This window comes from Astyanax mexicanus, chromosome 1, assembly GCF_023375975.1.
Source record: "Astyanax mexicanus isolate ESR-SI-001 chromosome 1, AstMex3_surface, whole genome shotgun sequence".
NCBI lineage: Eukaryota > Metazoa > Chordata > Actinopteri > Characiformes > Acestrorhamphidae > Astyanax > Astyanax mexicanus.
Genome location: NC_064408.1, coordinates 127453781 through 127472939, shown reverse-complemented (window position 1 = coordinate 127472939; position 19159 = coordinate 127453781). Strand labels below are relative to the sequence as shown.

Genomic DNA, 19159 nt, shown 5'->3' with positions numbered 1-19159 from the left:
TCAACGCTTCAGTCACAGACAACAGAGCCGTCTCGGTAGAGTGTCCTTTTTTGAACCCAGATTGGTTCTGGTCCAGAAGGTCATTCTGGGAGAGGAAGCCAGAGATCTGATTTAAAACAGCTCTTTCTAGTGTTTTAGAGAGATTGATTTAGAGAGATTTTATTGAATAAAATTCTTTCACAGCATCTGAGGGAAAACTGCATTGTGGGAATGAGTCTGGATGAAGAGAACATTGTGAAACTTTACTGATGCTCCACTCATCAGTTCTTCCCTGATAAAAATGCAGCAAATCTGAAATGTGGCCACCAGGGGGCGGCACTGGTCTAACAATAACTACCAGAACACAGAACACTGAACATTCATTCATTCATTGGTTCATTCATTTATCTTTAGTTTTCTGCAAAAGTTTGAGGACCCCTGGTTTAACTCTGTTTATCTCTATTTCTATTTAAAAAAAAATACATATTTGTTATAACAACATATTCTGGATATGTGTAATTATACGTTTATGACAAAAATACATATAAAAATGTGTATAGGTACATATATTATAAATAAGTTTTAGGATTTATTTTCATATTGTAATATATGTGGAATTCATACAAATGTTTGGCATATATACTTAATTCATATATAAAAGTTTATTAAAATCTTATAAATAGCAGTGGGCAGATTTCTATCCCATCATGCATTGCTGTCTCTCTCTGAAGCTTTCTGCTGCAGTTATTGTGTCATGTCCTTGTCCTGTCCCTTTGTCATCTTCCATGTTTTCCTCTCCTTTGTTTGTTGTCAGAGCACATGACCCCCCATGTCTCTGCATGTTCAGTTTTAGCTCCGCCCCCTCATCAGCAGTCTCAGCTGTTTCCTGTTCTCCATTTGTGTATTTAAAGCCCCTGTGTTTTAGTGTTAGGTTGTGTGGTCTTGTTTTCTGTAGTGTTGGTTTTTTCAGTGGTAATTCTAGTAGTCTGTTCTTGTATCTTGTTTTGAGTTTTGGTTTCGCATCCTCCGTGCTGCAGTTCTGACATATTGTTGTATTTACTTTTGTAATGTTGAGTTATGACTCTTACTAACTAGTAATCGAGGTTTGGTGTGTGTCATCTAGTAGTTTTTAGCTCTGTAAGTTTTACAATTATCCATAAAAGAGCATTTTAATTAATAAACATGTCTCTCTGTGTATTTTACTAACTTTATATATGTTATATTTAAAAAAGGATTAAGGTTTAGAGAAGTTCTCTTGGAAATTATGTTTAAATGTATTTGATGCACCAAAAAAATTCTAAGTAGCACAAATAAAAGAAAAAGAACACTCTATGGGCTGGACACAGTTTTCAAATAAATTATATATATATATATATATATCATAATGTATGTGTATGAAGTGCAGGGGTATGTATAGTGTGTGAAACAGGTCAATATTCAAGTCAGTATTCAGGTGATTGTGGTCGGGGAGGTGTCATGTGATGTGTCATATGAGGGACTGAATGGGTGATGTCTTAATGTGGTGCATTCTGGGTATTGGAGTCCGGGTCTGCACTGAAGCTTATCTTTAAAAGCTGAAGAAGTTTTATATGGAAAGTTTATGATCAGAATGATCTAAAAGCTAAATTCTATCCTCTGTTCCAGATCTAAAAGTACAGGAGTTTAGAAGCTGAGGACTAAAAGCTCATGGACTGATACAGCTCTGCTCACAGCAGGTAAGATCATTTCATTTAATTATTTATTTTTACTCTTTCTCTCTGGATTCTACAGGATACATGAACAATGTCTTTTAATATGAACTTTCTGATCTTTACTTTTAACACTCCTCTGCTACAGTTTCAATATGTACAGTAAATATTATCCTAAACTGGAGAAATATTTTATTAAAATGTAATGAAAATTACTGTGTTGTCTGATTTCTTTGTGTTTCTTTATGTTGTTTGTTTGACCTAATTCTCCTCAAACTCCCACTTCACTCCTGACCATCACTGATCCAGTAAAGCTTCTTAAAGAAGGAGCGGTTGGTGTTTTGTAGATGTTACTAATAACATTAAAACATGGGTTCTGTCCTCCTTCAGAAATCCAGGAACTTCTACATCTTTACCAGAAATCCTCCACTAAACCTGAATCTACTCTCCTTCTACAGGAGCAGTCCTACAGGATGGAAGGTGATCCACAAGTGTTGGAGGACGATCCAGATCAAAAAGGTGATGTAGCAGATGCTCCTCCCCCATTTTCTTTCCTTTCTCTTTCTTTCTTGGACAAGATCAATCATTTTTTTAACTAATGTCTTATATAGTTTCTTATATTTAGATAAAAAATAAATAAATACTAATGAACAAATATTGGAAATCATAAGGTAACATGATTTAAGTTTTCTCTAGCGCTTCTTCCAGGTCCACTCCCACACATTTTGTCTAAAACATGTAAAGAAAAGAGTTTTTAAAGAAATTTGCTGACAGAGAATAATTGATTGGTAGATGGGTAGTAACACGCTACGTTTACTTAATTACATTATATTTTAACACTTTTACTTGAGTACATTTGTGATGTCAGAAATCTTTTACTCCATTATATTCACCTTTGTTCCTCACGTTACACATTACAACTATAAGTAATGAGTCATTTTTAATTCAATGCACATTTTCTGTTGCTTAATTCAAACACATCTCTGAAAGCTTCCTTCAGGACCTTGTACAAGTCCGTTCACCAGGAGCAACATCTGTCCTGGGCTGAACGATTTTTAATGAGCCCCGAACCCGAATGCAATGTTTAGAGAAAAGACACCTAGTTTTCCTCACGTTTACTTCGTCCTCTTGTTATAACGCATAGTTATAAGTGCTCTTCACACATCAAAGTTTACAGATCCGTCCCACATCACTCCCTACACCCTGCACTAAATCTACTCTCTGGAGAGGTCAACAACACACAGTGCTAAAGGTCACAGGGTTTTAAACAGTCATGGGTTTACAGCCCCCACCCCCTGGTTCACTGAACACTGCAAGAAATTTGATACAAAAAATTCTGTCCATCCAATTTCAGAACGACAGCAGTATTTATAGTAATAAAGCTGCAGATTAACTGTATAACATTATTGAATTAACTATGTTAGACTAATTACAGCTTATTGTTGTTAGCAGGGCCAGGAACCACGAGAGACAAGTGCTGATTAGAAAACACAGGTTTATTATAAACACAGATCCAAAGCATCATACTAGTAGTCAGTACACGGTAAAACACGCAGGTTAAACAGGGAAAGGCAAGATAGTAGTCAGAGGAGGAAACAAGGTCGGTAACAAAAATCCACAACAAAACCAGAGGGCTAGGCAAGAGAGAAAACTAAGAGTAGAAAAGGGTCGATAACAAGAATTCATGAAAGTCAGGAAAACGCGCCATAACAGAGCTAGAAAACTAGTTAATACTCGGGGAGAAACAAAGGGAACAGAGGGCTATTTATACAGGTGCAAACAGGTGTGGGAAATGTGTAATCAGAATGTGAGAAAGGCTGAACGCTGCAGAGTCACGTGTTCAGCCGAGTCATTGTAGTCCATGGGTTGAGATTGCTGGGAAATGTAGTCTTTGGGGGGGACAATTGTCCTGAATAGGTAGACTGACAAAGTCAGGACTGACAATTATTCAGTTATTTAACAAAATAATTTTTGTACAAATTACTTTTACAAAAGTTCTGCCTTTGGCTACTCTATCCACCTTTGGTTGATTCTGAGTTTTGACTGTGAGAATTTTGATACACTTGAAACTCAGACTTTTGCTCTCATCTGAACACAGATCAAATCAGTCCTGTCCAGACCACCACAACCCAGAACCCCACAGCTCCCAGTGAACTGGTCCAGACCACCACAACCCAGAACCCCACAGCTCCCAGTGAACTGGTCCAGAACCCCACAGCTCAGACTGGAGGGAATGTCATTGCACCTGTTCTACATGGAAATGTGTTTAATGGACCAGTTCATATTCACACTGGAGCTGAATCTCAGCATGAAGGTAAAAATATCTGAAACATCTGAAAACTATAAAAGGTAAAGTAAAAGAGGAATAAGAGGAAAAAACTTGTTTGCTGCCTTTTTCAGACAGTGATTGTAAAAAGTACACAAATAGATTTTTTTTTGTTTCTGTATAATTTTACTACACTGTGGTCAGTTTTATTAAGATTGTTCTGATACAAATAAAAACAGAATAAATAATGAATATATTTGTTAGATTATATTTATTTGATTATTATAAAGATGCAAGCATATGAACCCTTAAACACAGGCACTACTGCAGAGAGAGAGCCGGAGTCTGAGAGTACAGTAGATTATGCTGTTTCTTCATCAGCAGCCGGAGTCTGAGAGAGAGAGAGAGAGAGAGAGAGAGAGAGAGAGAGTACAGTAGATTATGCTGTTTCTCCATCAGCAGCCGGAGTCTGAGAGAGAGAGAGAGAGAGTACAGTAGATCATGCTGCTTTTCCTTCAGCAGCCGGAGTCTGAGAGAGAGAGAGAGAGAGAGAGAGTACAGTAGATCATGCTGCTGTTTCTTCATCAGCAGCCGGAGTCTGAGAGAGAGAGTACAGTAGATCATGCTGCTTTTCCTTCAGCAGCCGGAGTCTGAGAGAGAGAGAGAGAGAGAGAGAGAGAGAGAGTACAGTAGATCATGCTGCTTTTCCTTCAGCAGCCGGAGTCCGAGAGAGAGAGAGAGAGAGTACAGTAGGTTATGCTGCTTCTCCATCAGCAGCTCTCATCACTCTCATTGTGGCTTCTGTTAGCTGACTGTGATGCTGCATTATCACATGTATTGGAGGAGGCGTGCTCTGGCCTTTACCCTCCTAGTGATAGGGGGAGTCCCAATGAGTGGATGGGGTAATTGGCCTTTCAACTAGGGATACAATTATATATAAATTATTAAAGAATAATGTACATTGACAAAAAATAAAATTAACATTTTACAGAACAGAACCTGTGTATTTAGACTGTTTTATTTAGTTTTTTGTATTTAGTTGAGTAATAATAAAGACTAGTCCTCAGTTCAGTGTTTTTGTGATTGAATTATCTGATGTTGTTTCTTATTCTGTACTGCTGTGCTCTCTCTCAGGTGGAGCAGGTGGAGGACAGGTAATGAGTGAGAGTTCAGCAGCCTCTTCTACTACACTGACTGCAGGTAAGCTCATTAAATGATCACTGTTATTCTGTGTTAATACATGAACATTACCAATGACCATGAAACATTACCAATAAACACCATGGCCTTTCTAATATACTGTAACTCTGTAGTGATATGCACTTTTTCTTTGCATTTGGCGTGTAATGCAGTTTGTGTGTTATACTGTTATATGCAGAAAATTAGCCACATTTGTGCTATGATTTTATATTTTATATTCTATTGTAGTGAACCTTAGTCTTATCTTGTCTTTAATAATATTAAAAGCTACTAAATATGTATTTACATTATAAAATGTAATGCATTGATGTTACACAGAAAGTGAAATATTTTGATTAATGACAATGAGTCACTATATTTATTTTTTTTCCTTGCATCAGATAAAATGCAATTAAAACTAAAAGAGGAGTTTAAGAAGAAATTTGCAAACCTTTATGAAGGGACGTCACAGGAAGGGGATTATGCTCCTCTGAAAGACATTTTTACTGAACTCTATGTGATTAAAGGATGCACAGGAGGAGTAAACGCTCAGCATGAAATGAGAAAGATGGAAGGATTTTATCCCGAACCAGGAGAAACATCAGTCAACTTCAGTGAAATTTTTAAAGTGAAAGAAGAAAATAAGTCTGGTACAAAAGTTCTTACACTGGGAATTGCTGGCGTAGGTAAAACAGTCTCTGTACACAAGTTTATTCTGGACTGGGCTGAGGAAAGGCACAACCAGGATTTAGATTTCATTCTGTTTCTTCCCTTTCGGGAGCTGAATTTGATTAAAGAGAATTCCCTCAGGCTTTCAGATCTTTTACAATATTTTCACCCTGAACTCTACATAGAAGATGTAATGGAGATTTTAAAAGGTAAGTACACTGTAGCTTTGATTCTAGATGGACTGGATGAAAGCAAGATTCCTCTAAACTTCAATCAAGAGAAAGTATTAAATGCACAAGCGAAGATCTCTCTGAATAAACTGCTAACAGGCATCATTAAAGGAGAGCTGCTTCCCACTGCTGTTATTTGGATAACTTCTCGACCTGCAGCAGCCAATCAGATCCCACGTAAATACTTCCTGATCATTACAGAAATCCGTGGATTCAATGACTCACAGAAGGAGGAGTACTTCAGAAAGAGAATCCAAAACCAGGATGAAGCCAGCAGAATCATTTCACATATCAAAGCCGCAAGAAGTCTTCATATCTTGTGTCACATTCCAGTCTTCTGCCGGATCTCAGTCTCTGTTCTTCAGGAAATGATTAAGAAAGACAAAGAGATGGAAAATGCTCCCACAACTCTTACAGAAATGTACATTCGTTTCCTGATCTTTCACACAAGACAGAAGAGTGAGAAATACAACCCAGAACAGAACGTGGATGGTGCAGTTCCATCATCTAAGAGAGAAAAAATGGAAGCAGAGAGTGTACTGAAACTGGCAAAATTAGCCTTTCTTCAGCTACAAAAAGAACAGCTCATATTCTATGAGGAAGATCTGAAAGAGTGTGATATTGAGGTAGAAGAAGCCGTAGTGCACTCTGGAGTCTGTACCCAGATCTTTAAAAAGGATGAGAAGTTCTACAGCTTTGTACATTTGAGTTTCCAGGAGTTCCTCGCTGCTGTGTTTGTTTTCATCACATCCAGTGATGAAAGTAATCCACTCTTCCAGACCTGGTGGGAGAAAATAAAATGGAGGTATGAACACACACTGGATAATCTTCTGAAGACAGCTGTGGAGAAAGCCATGAAGAGTAAAAATGGACACCTGGATCTTTTCCTCCGCTTCCTCTTTGGCCTCACTCTGGAGTCCAATCAGAGGCTCCTCAAGAGTCTACAGCCAGAAATAGAGATAAACAAAGAGGATCTGAAGGGGACTATAGGCTACATTAAGAGAAAACTCAAAAAGAAGAAATCTTATGAAAAGACCATCAATCTCTTCCACTGTCTAAGTGAAATGAAAGACACCTCACTCACAGGAGAAATCCAGAACTTCCTGAACTCAGGAACACTCTCAACACAGGAACTCTCATCCACACAGTGGTCAGCTCTGGTATTTGTGCTGATGATGTCAGAGGAGACTCTGGAGAAGTTTGAACTGAAAAAATACAGAGCATCAGAAGAAGGACTGAGGAGATTACTGCCTGTGGTGAAAAACACACGGCGAGCTTTGTAAGTACTATTTCCCTTTGGGATACTTTTTATATAGTAGTAAATAACTATTCTATAATAATAATAATAATAATAATAATAATAATAATAATAATAATAATAATAATAATATATCTGATGATTAGAATTATACATTTAAAAGATTCCAGAAATAACTAAACAAAACAATCTTAAATCACTAAACTGCACAAAGGTTGATATACAAAGTGTAATAGAAATGTGATATTGTTAACAGGTCTTACTAAATATTAATGCTATACTAGAGGATATATAACATGTTTAAGCTGCTTTTTGTTCCTTATACATACACTGAGTCTGTAATTATATTGATATTCTTTAAACTAACTGATTGTGTTAGGTACAGGTAAATGCCCTTTACCCTATAGGTTTAGCAATTACTTCACTTTAGAGTTTCTGAAAGCTAATTATAATATTAAATGTGAAGGTTGGATCACTGCAGTCTCAGTAAAAACGCCTGTGAAACACTGGCATCAGTACTCATCTCGGATTCAGCACTGATAGAGCTTGACCTCAGTAACAATGACCTGCAGGATTCAGGAGTGGAGCTGCTCTCTGCTGGACTGAAGAGTTCACACTGTAAACTACAGATTCTCAGGTCAGTCTTATGGAATTCCATATCTGAGAATTGAATTGTATGATTGCATATAAAATTAAACCCTTTGATTCTGCTGCTCAAGCTGCCATATTTAAGATGGAATGAAAAGTTGTGTAAAATGTTCACTTGTTTGCTAAACGTCAGTGTTTAAAATTTAGTAAAATGATAAACATCTTGAATAAGATTATTTCTGAAGGAGATATAAATTTGATCTAAAATAAAACATTAGCTTCTCTAGAATGACAGCATGCTTTGAAACTACCAGTCTAGAGCAATTAAATTGGAATTTTAGGTGGAGTGGTGGAAAGATATGCTAAACAAATTTTAGACTAGGGTTAGTAACAGGGTAAAAAAAGACTTGTGGCAAATGTTACTGTAACTGTCAGAATGACATGTTAATTAGGATATTTATGTGTCATGGTGGGGTACAGAATACAGACACTCGCGGAACCAGTCAAGGATTTTATTAAAAACCCACAGGGTACAGAGAATGAGATTAGCAGTGTAAACAAAACACCAGTAAAGGTATACCTGGGAGCGAAGAGCTTAACAGGATAGTGAGGCAGTCCAGTGGTCATACACGGAGTAAGTAGTATCAGAGGCAATCCAAAAACAGAAACGATAAACAGTCCAATGGTCATATACGAAGCAGGCAGTATCAAAGGTGATCCGAAAAACATAAACGATAAACAGTCCAGGGTAATACACGAAAAAATCCACAACGAAGGCAAAGGCAAAAAATCGGTAGTCAAAAACAAAAGGCAAGGTCATACACAGAAAATAATCACAGAAATAACGCTTTGTAATGTCGGACGAAACCTAGGCATTACGCGGCGCCGAAGGGCGTCTGAGCAGTACTTTTATACTGGTGCTAATACTCAGGGCTTCCAGGCCGGGGCAGGTGAGGTGTCACGTGATCAGCAGTGTGTGTGTTGTCAGCGGGTGGTGCATTCTGGGTATTGTAGTTGTTAGGCTGACAACCTCCGTTGGAGACCAGTGTGGAAGGACAGGAAGTGCCTACAGCACCAGACGTGACAGTACCCTCCCCCGAAGGAGTCGGACGGGAACGAGGACGACCACGACGACGTCCACCCGACGAGCAGGGAGTACCGGCGGGAGGAACAGGAGTCGCCACAGAGGTACCGGACAGGCGGGGGCTGTGAGACCGGGAACCCCGACGCACCGGAACCGACGAGGAAAGTGAGCGCTTGGGACGCCCACGGGGTCTGGGAGCAGGCTTGCCCGGGTAACGGGCATGAAACTCAGCCAGTAGAGCAGGGTCCAGCACGTCACCGGCAGCAACCCAGCAACGCTCCTCGGGGCCGTAGCCCTCCCAGTCGATCAGATACTGGAGTACGCCACCGCGCCTGCGAGAATCCAGTACCTCTCTCACCGCATAAGTAGACGAGGCCTCCCCCTCCACTGCTGCGGGTGGAACGTCATCTGGAGTACCCTCAGCGAGCGGACCTGGGACAAGAGCCTTGAGAAGAGACACATGGAATGAGTTGTGTACACGGTATTGAGCAGGCAGCTCAATTTTATAGGTAACCTCGTTAACCTGGGACAACACCTTAAAGGGACCAATGTATTTAGGTACCAGCTTCCTGCACTCTCCCTCAAACCTCAAGTCCCGTCTAGACAACCAAACCCGATCCCCGGGTTGGTATTGGGGGGTACTGCCTCGGTGTCTGTCAGACCTTTCCTTGTAACGGTGTAACGCATCCGAGACCTGCTGATGAGTTTCCTCCCACACCTGCTCACTCCGTTTCATCCAGTCGTCTACTGCCGGAACCTCAGTAGCCACGGCTGTCCACGGAGCTAACAGAGGTTGGAACCCCAGAATGCACTGGAAGGGCGTGAGACCAGAGGTAGAGTTAGTGAGGGAGTTTTGAGCAATTTCTGCCCATATAAGAAACTGAGACCAGTCGGATGGATGTTTGTGAGAGTAAAGCCTGAGGAATTTACCAAGCTCCTGATTGACACGCTCACACTGCCCATTGCTAGTGGGATGAAACCCTGAGGTCAGACTCACATGAACCCCTAAATGCTCAAAGAAGGTTTTCCATACTCTAGACGTGAACTGAGGGCCTCTATCCGAAAGGATATCTTCAGGGATACCAAAGTGTCTAAAAATGTGAGAGTAGATGGCCTGAGCTGTCTGAAAAGCTGTAGGTAGTGCAGGGAAAGGAATAAACTTAACCCCCCTAGAAAACCTGTCTACAACCGTGAGAACGGTAGTGTACCCCTCGGACTCAGGTAAGTCCGTGACAAAGTCTACCGCGATATGAGACCAGGGTCGCTCTGGAACGGGTAGAGGAACTAGCTTACCGGCTGGAAGGGTTTTTGGCGTTTTGCACTGAGCACATACCGAGCAAGAGACTACAAAAGTGTGTACGTCAGCTCGCATGGTCTCCCACCAATAACGAGCTGAAATTAACTGAAAAGTGCGCGTGACACCCGGATGACCTGACGTGAGGGAAGAGTGAGCCCAGCTAATGAGACGATCACGATATTGCAAGGGAACGAAAGTTTTCTGAGGTGGACAACCCTCAGGAAGAGGTGACTGTTCAGCAGCCTGCTGAATAAGATCATCCAATTCCCAGCGAATAACTGCTATTTTAACGTCTGGGGGTAGAATGCACTCACACTCAGAGGACTGAGATGCGCTGTCAGGAGTGCAGAAGATTCGTGACAGCGCATCCGCCTTGGTATTACGGTTACCAGGTTGGAACGAAATAGAAAAATCAAACCTGGAGAAAAACAGTGACCAGCGTGCTTGGCGAGGGTTGAGGCGTTTAGCATTACGTAAGTACTCCAGGTTCTTATGATCCGTGAGAACAGTGAATGGATGAGCGGCCCCCTCCAACCAGTGACGCCACTCCTCGAGAGCTAGTTTGACAGCTAACAGTTCCCTATCCCCTATGCCATAATTGCGTTCTGCAGGAGACATCTTTCTAGAAAAGAAAGCTATGGGATGAAGTTTAGGTGGAGAGCCACTACGCTGAGATAACACGGCCCCCACCCCAGAATCAGAAGCGTCAACCTCGACCACAAATGGCAAATTGGGTTTGGGGTGAGCGAGTATGGGAGCTGAAACAAACGCGGACTTAAGTCTAGCAAAAGCAGCCTCTGCTGCGGGTGACCAATTAAGTACCTTGGTAGCACCCTTAGATAATGCAGTAAGCGGGGCGGCAATACTGCTAAAGTTGCGTATGAACCTCCTATAAAAATTAGCAAAACCCAAAAAACGTTGGAGGTCTTTTATGGACTGAGGAACGGGCCAATTGGTGACTGCGGAAACTTTAGTGTCGTCCATGAGGAATCCTTGGGGACTAATGACATAGCCGAGAAATGTGACCCGTTGGAGATGGAACTCACATTTCTCGGCTTTAGCATACAAATTGTTGTCTAGCAAACGCTTAAGTACGGAGCGGACATGACGAACGTGGGATTCTAAATCCGGTGAATAAATCAGAATGTCATCTATAAAAAGGACTACATGCTTGTTTATCATGTCGCGAAAAATGTCGCGAAAAATGTTTGGTGCGTTAGCTAGACCAAAACTCATTACCAAGTACTCATAGTGCCCATTGGTGGTAGTAAAGGCAGTCTTCCATTCATCCCCCTCACGGATGCGAATGAGATTATAGGCACTGCGTAAGTCGAGCTTGGTGAAATACTTAGCCTCACGTAATTGTTCAAGAGCACTAGGGATGAGAGGGAGCGGGTAAGCAAACTTCTTGGTGATATCATTTAAACCACGGTAATCAATACAAGGACGGAGACCACCATCTTTCTTCTTAACAAAAAAGAAGCCCGAACCTACAGGAGACTTAGATGGGCGAATGAAACCATGCGCAAGAGCCTCCTCTACATAAGTAGCCATAGCCTTCTCTTCGTCAAGAGTGAGGGGATATATTCTAGCCTTAGGAAGAGTGGCACCTTCAATAAGATCTATGGCACTGTCATAGGGGCGATGTGGTGGCAGCTTAGTAGCATTAGCTTTGCTAAATACTTCCAGATAATCGGAATACTCAGAGGGAACTACGGGAGAATCTACGGCTTTGGGGCTTTCAATAGAGGTGGACTGTAAGCAGTGTTGGGAAGTAACGGATAACATGTAACGGCGTTACGTAATCAGATTACAAATTATAAGTAACTGTAATCCGTTACAGTTACTGCTTCAGTAAGTGGTAATCAGATTACAGTTACTCTGCTAAAATAAAAGGGTTACATTGCGGTACTTTCCTATTTTTGCTCTTCCAATCCAACACTGACAAAACGCAAATAACATTTTGCGGTGAAATCGCTCTGATATGACAGGGAACTCTCTGCCCCTCCTCCCGTCTCGCTGCACACACACACAGGGAGGAGGGGCAGCGGCTCACAGCGGCTCCACGCTCACACAACGAGACGAAATTAACTGACATTTTGCTCAACAAATAAAAATGAGACGAAAATGTTTGGCAGGGACGAAATCCAATCAGAACTGATTTAGGTCTGTGAAAGGTAGGGACCAGTTATGAAGAGATCCAATCACTGCTACTTTAGCGAAGGTGGAGTATCCGCCTCTCCTGCAGCATCGCCGCGCGGAATTAAACTGTCGATACGGAGCTCGACTGGAAGTTAACTCGACAGAGTTCAGCAGGGAGAGAGGGAGAGAGAGAGGGGAGAGGCGATATATTTCTCTTTTGACGTCGCGAAAAACAAGATAACGTGTAAACCGCGTGGAGCGACTCCATCTCCGGTAAAAACACCACTAATCTTTCAGCTTCTGCAGAGCAGAGTCACACAGATCTCCATGCAGAGATCCGCATTTTAATGCTGATGTTATTTCATGAGCTGATGTGTTTAACTCAGCAGTGCACTAAAACACAGAACTGATACAGAACTCACTCATTAAGATCCGATCATCTGTTTAGTCTCACAGTGGGAAATATATAGCTAGTGTTAAATCAGCAGCAGGTCAGAAAGGAACTCAATAATATAACGAAAATAAAACAATAAAATAAGTGAATCTATGAATCCAAAAGTCTGTGTAAAGTTCATACCTGTCAAGTTTTGGACTTAAAAATAAGGGATTTTTTCCGCCGCCCCAACAGCCCAACCGAGGGCTAAAAATGTATATATATATATATATATATATATATATATGTAGTGGTTACAATGGATACCGAACTATTTACCTGATATCAATATTAATTTTAATATTAATATTAAAGGTTAATAGGGCGCCAGTAGCGGCTAGCTACAAAATTTATATTTAACCTCAGGGTGAGTTCTTGTCGGTTTCAGAAAGTCTTTGAACCACGGGAGGAACACACTTAGAGGTTAAATATAAATTTTGTAGCTAGCCGCTACTGGCGCCCTATTAACCTTTAATATTAATATTAAAATTAATATTGATATCAGGTAAATAGTTCGGTATCCATTGTAACCACTACATATTTGGCGCGGCCGACGCGGGGCCAACGTCACATCTCTGATCTACGGGAGAAAGCACGGAGTTAAGAAACGTATTGGTGTGTTGTGTTTATTAAATATCTACCTTACGCTCCGCGTTAGTAAAACGCCAGCGGGCTGGCGAAAGCTAACCGGGTCACTCCTCTGTCTGTGTGCGCGCACATCTATATACATCTATATATATATCCAACTCCTTTATGTGTATGTGTTTTAAAGAGCATTGGTAATCACTTGTGAAACGCCTCATATTACTCGCCAAAGAGCTGATCAGTGTGAGCGCGTGTGTGTATTGTAGACGCCGCTGTGCGTCTGCTTTCATTATCACTGTTATTGGTGCTTTACATTTACCCGGGGTATCTAAACAGGCTCAGCCGACAACTATTATCACGTGAATTATATCAGCGCTATTTGTAAAGGCCTCAGCGAGGTTGCTGTAGCTGCGGATTTCCAGTGCAGTAAACCCGCTTCCCAGTTTAAACGGCCCGTGTGCGCGGATTTCCGCACCCCGGTCGTACTGGGACCCTCTCGTGTGCCCCGCGGCTTTGCAAACCGCGGCGTAACGCTATCCTTTTAGGTGGTAGAGAGGTTTACAGTCGCGAAAACGCGACGGGCGAGGATCACGCCCTCAGCGGAAGCCCCGCTTGACTCAGACTGTGTGAAGGAAATCCCTGCGTGCTGTGTTCCTCTCTGTGTCTCTGTGTTAAGGTCAGCAAGACCGTTGTGTTCCCCACAAAGCTTGAAAGCAACTGAGCTCTCAGGAGCTGAGGTTTGTCCTCCCACTCAAGGGGGCGGGACTCAGTTGTGTCACCGGTAGGCGGAGCCTTCCCCACCCGTGGCCTCTAGTCGCCATCTCGTGGTCAACTGTATCAGCTACATCTTGCCTCAAGGCTGTCTTACCTTTTCGTGCCTCTAGGGGTAAAGCTATATCTACACTGCCCTCTTCTGGTCGTTTGGGTGAATACTCAGGTTAAAGGGGGTTGCAGTTCATTTATACGCTATTTTGGGAAATTCTTTTAGTAAACTGTGTTTACGTGTGGTTGGTGTTGGTTTCATATGAGTTTTGGCATACCTTAATCGAGATACCCTCTTCCCCTGTTTTCTTTGCTTGGTTACTGTTATATTTTAAATGTTGTATCGTTCTAGTTATTAGTAATACTAGTAAGTGTCATTTCCATTCTTAATTACTAGTAAGTATATATTCAAATTAGAATTCACTTCAAATAGATACAGTTAGATAACTCAATTGTAATAATTCAATATTTTGTTCTATGTAGCCACCCTACTTCAAACATAGTGTCAACCCTCAAAGCTAACTTGCTTGTCAGCTGTTCTACTCACATTGCTTACATTAAATATAATCATTTGAGATAACCATAATATCCAGTATTTTAAACATTCAGGTTATAATCATTTGTTGCTATAAATACCTGTTACTTAGGTAATCCATAGTAGCCATTCATTATTTTGTTTTGTCAAGCATTTTATCCACTTCTTCTTGTTATTCTAAATACAGGCATATAATCCTTATCCTATTTAGCCATATAAAAAAATAATAAATAAAAAAAAAATATATAAAAAAAAATAAAATAAGAAAAAAATAATAAAAATCTGCTCGCTAATACTGAAGGTAGCTTAGACTCTGTCTGAGTCACTTCGTTGAATTTCTAAATAAATCAAAGCCTTATAGACATACATACATCCGCTCTATGCTGGTTTTTGACAGGATTTGACTGTGGTGTTGGTGACAGCAGTGCTATCTTTAATGCATCCACAGTCATTCAAACCTTGCCAGTTACCACCTAGTTAACAAATTAATTAATTACTAATAGGTATTTGACAATTTTTATGCAAAACTATTAAAACTTATACCTATCCAAGGTCACCCAAATAAAATTAAAATAATAATTATCCAAAAAAAAAAAAAAAAAAAAAAAAAAAAAAAAAAAAAAAAAAACTACACTTTTGGCTTATTAGTTTCACTAGGGACTACGCATCAAAGTTGTTACCCTAGCATCAATCTCTCCAATCTCAGCAGCAGTGCTAAGTCACCCATCCGGGACTGGCTTCCAATACAGCTCGCATCGCTTGACCCTCGTCAAGTCAAAATGAGTTCTCCAAGAGAGGCAGGGTCCCCGCTCCTCAGCGAGGCTGAGTCGGTGGACCAAGTAGAAGCCACTCTTCTTGATTTAGTAAGCTGCCGCATTCCAGACTATGCTGAAGGCGTGCAACAGGCAGATGATGCCCACCTTCAGAGTTTGATGACTAGCTGTGTGGACGACCACCTAACTAAATCCCTAAAAATAAAAGAACAAATAGACACCGTGTACAAAATGGCCCTCATACTCTGGAGACAACTCCAACTCTCACACGAGAGAGAGCAACATGCTACTAACCACTGTACAGCTCTCCAGCAAACTAACCAAAAACTCAGGGACGAATTGGCGCAATGGCATAATACTGGTTCAGAGATACAATCCCAACAAGAAGCCCTTGAACATAAAGTAAAGTCACTGCAGGAAGAGGCCGCAACAGCCACAAAGCTTGCCATCCAGTCACGAGGTAAGCTGGAGGAAGCCCAGGAGCAGCAGACCGAACTCGAGGCTGAACTAACACAGGCTATGAGTGCTTTAAGATTAGCTCGTATAGAAAAAAGGGATGCAGAAACGCAGTTGGCAGAGTTCAAATTAGAACGGGATGAGACATATTCCCGGGGGCCAAAGGTAAGCCCAACAAAGGGTAGACCAGCGACCCCACATCTCTTTAAGACGGAGGTACATACTCCTACGCCCGTAACTTCCATGGGTTACCAGGGAGGAGCTGAAGCTCCTCGATCACCCATCAGAGTCAAACCGGAACCGGCTGGCCCCAAAAAGGTGAACCGGACCCTGTTTGGCTGGGACGAATCTGAACGCACCCAACGACCCCAAACAAATGCAGATATGGCCAGGCCCATAACGCCCTCAGATAGAGATTTGGATAAAGTTGCCCGCAATATCAGCCGGTTTGAACCTAAGCCTGGCTGTCCTAATGATATCCACCTTTATCTAAATGACATTGATTACTATCTACGGCGCTTCCCTCTGGCCACCATAGACGACAGAATCTATCTCATTAAAATAACATCCAACCGCGACGTTAGCAGTTTCATTGAACGCCAACCACCACACGTAAGGGGGAACTATAGGGCTCTCTGCCAAGCATTGGTGGCAGAATTCTCTAGCTTCTCAACCCAGTTAGGCCTCTCTGCTGCATTCGCGGTGAGGCAGAACAGGCAGGAGGGTCCCGAACAGTACTACTATCGCCTCAGGCGCGCTTACTTTGGCTTCAAGAATGAACCAGAGATGGAGGAGGACGAAAATTTCAAGGTCCTGTTTGTCCAGAACCTCCATCCTTCAACCAGCCACCATTTAGGTGTCTCGGCTTGTCCCCGCACCCTGACTAGTCGGCAGCTAAGAGATCTAGCTCTTAGAGGTTTTGCAAAAGTTCAGCAAAGTTTGGAAAAAAAAACAGACTCCGAAGTCCTTGCAGTAGCCAGTAACCCTTGTATGGAACTAGAGGGGAAGCACAGCTTCCAGGGAACAGATAAGACTCACGGGTCCAGACCCTATAGACAAGAACCAGCCCAAAGTCAGCAGGTCGATCCACAGCGACGCCGCTCACCTACTTATAAGGTGAATCGCGGCCAGGGCAGACCCCATCGAGGTCGAGCCTCCCACCATCAACGTGGTGGCAGGCCACACCATCATGGGAATAACAGGCACTCTGGACCAAACCAGACTGCAAAAAGCCCTAAATCATCACTTGACAAAACCCTTAACGGCCTGGAGGCAGGGGATCTTGAGTTAATCCTGCAATGGGTTAACCAAATGCGCAAGGAGAAAAGGGGTAACCTCAACCAAGGGCGCAACATCCAGGAGCAGTCGAGCACTGCTCCCCATGAAAAAGACCCCAAACGAGCTACTTGGGAGCATGCCCAAGACACTGCACCTAGTGCAGTCCTAGTTGTGGAACTAGACACTGACCACTCTCTCAAGGAAGAAGACCCATTTCTAATTCGGGGGGAGCTTCCTTTCCGACAGTTCTTGGGCCATCTGAGCGAAAGGGGGGTGGCCAGAAAATTCTATCTTGCTACTACTTTGGAGGATGAATTTGTGCAAGATGCTCTTCTTGACACGGCATCAGACATCACACTGATGTCCATGTCCCTTTTTAACCGAGTGCGGGCATCCGCTCGGCGACGGAATAGGGAGATACAGCTGAGTAACTGTTCTCTCAATATCCAGCCCTACTCACACACGGGCATCACCATACATTCGATGGCCCTAATTCAACTTACGATTGGGCCCGTGACTGTTGTTCATCCAATTCATGTGTCTCCCTTGGAGTCCATCCCATTCCTCGCAGGGAAAGATCTTCTTAATCGGTTCGAGCCCCTTATCGACTTTCAAGGTCTTAAGATCTGGGCGCAGGTTCGGCAACCCCTTCCTGTTCTTCCCTCTCGTGAGGAGGAGATCCAGTGCTACCGTCTTTGTGGACATTTCCAACCATGCAAGGAACTGATCGACCCCGTGGTTCCTATGGAGATTGAGGAAGGGCCTACAGCCGCCGTTTCACAGTTTACAAATCCTTCTTGGCCTCCAAGCTCAGTCTTGGAACAACGTGACACCTTCTTGTGTACCATGGTCCCATCTGAAAATCCTGGGGAATATTGTCCCAGAGTGGAGAAGGGGGTCACATTGGACGACTTCCAGGTGGATGACGTGGTCATCGCCCTGTGGTCGGACAAATCCGCAGTCAGCCAAGACTTAGTAAACTCATTATCGGCAACCCATGCTAGCTTTCATTTCATTCAATCCCAGGGAGCTTTTCCGCTTGGGCCCGTTCCTCAACCCACCTTGCCGGCAGTCGGCACTTGTTCTTTGACTGTCCGTTGGAACAAGAAAGAGTTCACCCAGCTTTTCCTTGTGGTCCCAGACTTACCTCACTCCATCTATGTGGGCGGTGACGTGTTGGTCAGGTTGGATGTTCAGGTAGACACCATCAATAACATCCTTTGGTCCCTCACAAACACTCAGGCAGATGGCTCTTCCCCTGAGCCAGAGTATCTGCACTCGGGTCAGACCATACCTGAAGTTTGTCAGGTGGCAAACAACCAAGCCATCACCCTACCGGCAAATACCAAAAATATCGGCCTCTACCTGACCATCCTACCTGGACAACAACTATGTCACCCCCATGCACTGTTCCAACCCTCACATCGATTCTTTGATCTTGGTCTGACCGTGGAAGCCACACCTCTTGTGGAGTTACGTGCTAGGTCAGTGTACTTGTTCGTTCAAAATTGTACAACTCAGGACATAGTGATTCCCCAACTCACAGAACTGGGTTGGCTGGTTAGCACCAAATTTCATGACTTTGAACTGCGGCTTCCAGTCATCGGTCCGATTCCTCAGCAGCTGCTCCCAAAGCAAGAGTCCAAGACATTATACACCCGACCGTCTGGGGCAATTGCTATTTTTCCTGTCTTGGAGACCAATGAAGATGCGTTGTACCGCATTGATCTGACCCACAGGGACCAGATGGTCTTGGATACAGTCACTGTCCTTAGTCTCGATTCTGTCCCATCACCTGACACTAACACAGTCCTGGTGAAGCAGAAGGAGGAGGCCGACAGTTTTCCTTCAACTCAAACAGAGTTTGAGAAGCAACTACAGCAAATGCTGTTAGATGCGGATGCCTTGCAATCAGACGAAGAGCGTGTAAAGCTCAGAACAGTGCTGACTAAGTATC

At 42.7% G+C, this 19159-nt stretch overlaps 1 protein-coding gene across 1 annotated transcript in view; it reads left to right on the top strand.

Annotated features, from left to right (window-relative positions):
- The first annotated feature begins 1568 nt into the window (after positions 1–1568).
- LOC111197504 (NACHT, LRR and PYD domains-containing protein 12) overlaps positions 1569–19159 on the top strand; it is a 41179-nt gene continuing 23588 nt past the window's right edge. Inside the window, exons 1-6 of the mRNA XM_049478903.1 lie at positions 1569–1694; positions 2126–2186; positions 3766–3981; positions 5068–5133; positions 5514–7290; positions 7736–7906. Coding sequence (XP_049334860.1) covers positions 2141–2186; positions 3766–3981; positions 5068–5133; positions 5514–7290; positions 7736–7906 — 2276 coding nt within the window. The 5' untranslated portion in view covers positions 1569–1694; positions 2126–2140. The remainder of the gene's footprint in view (positions 1695–2125; positions 2187–3765; positions 3982–5067; positions 5134–5513; positions 7291–7735; positions 7907–19159) is intronic.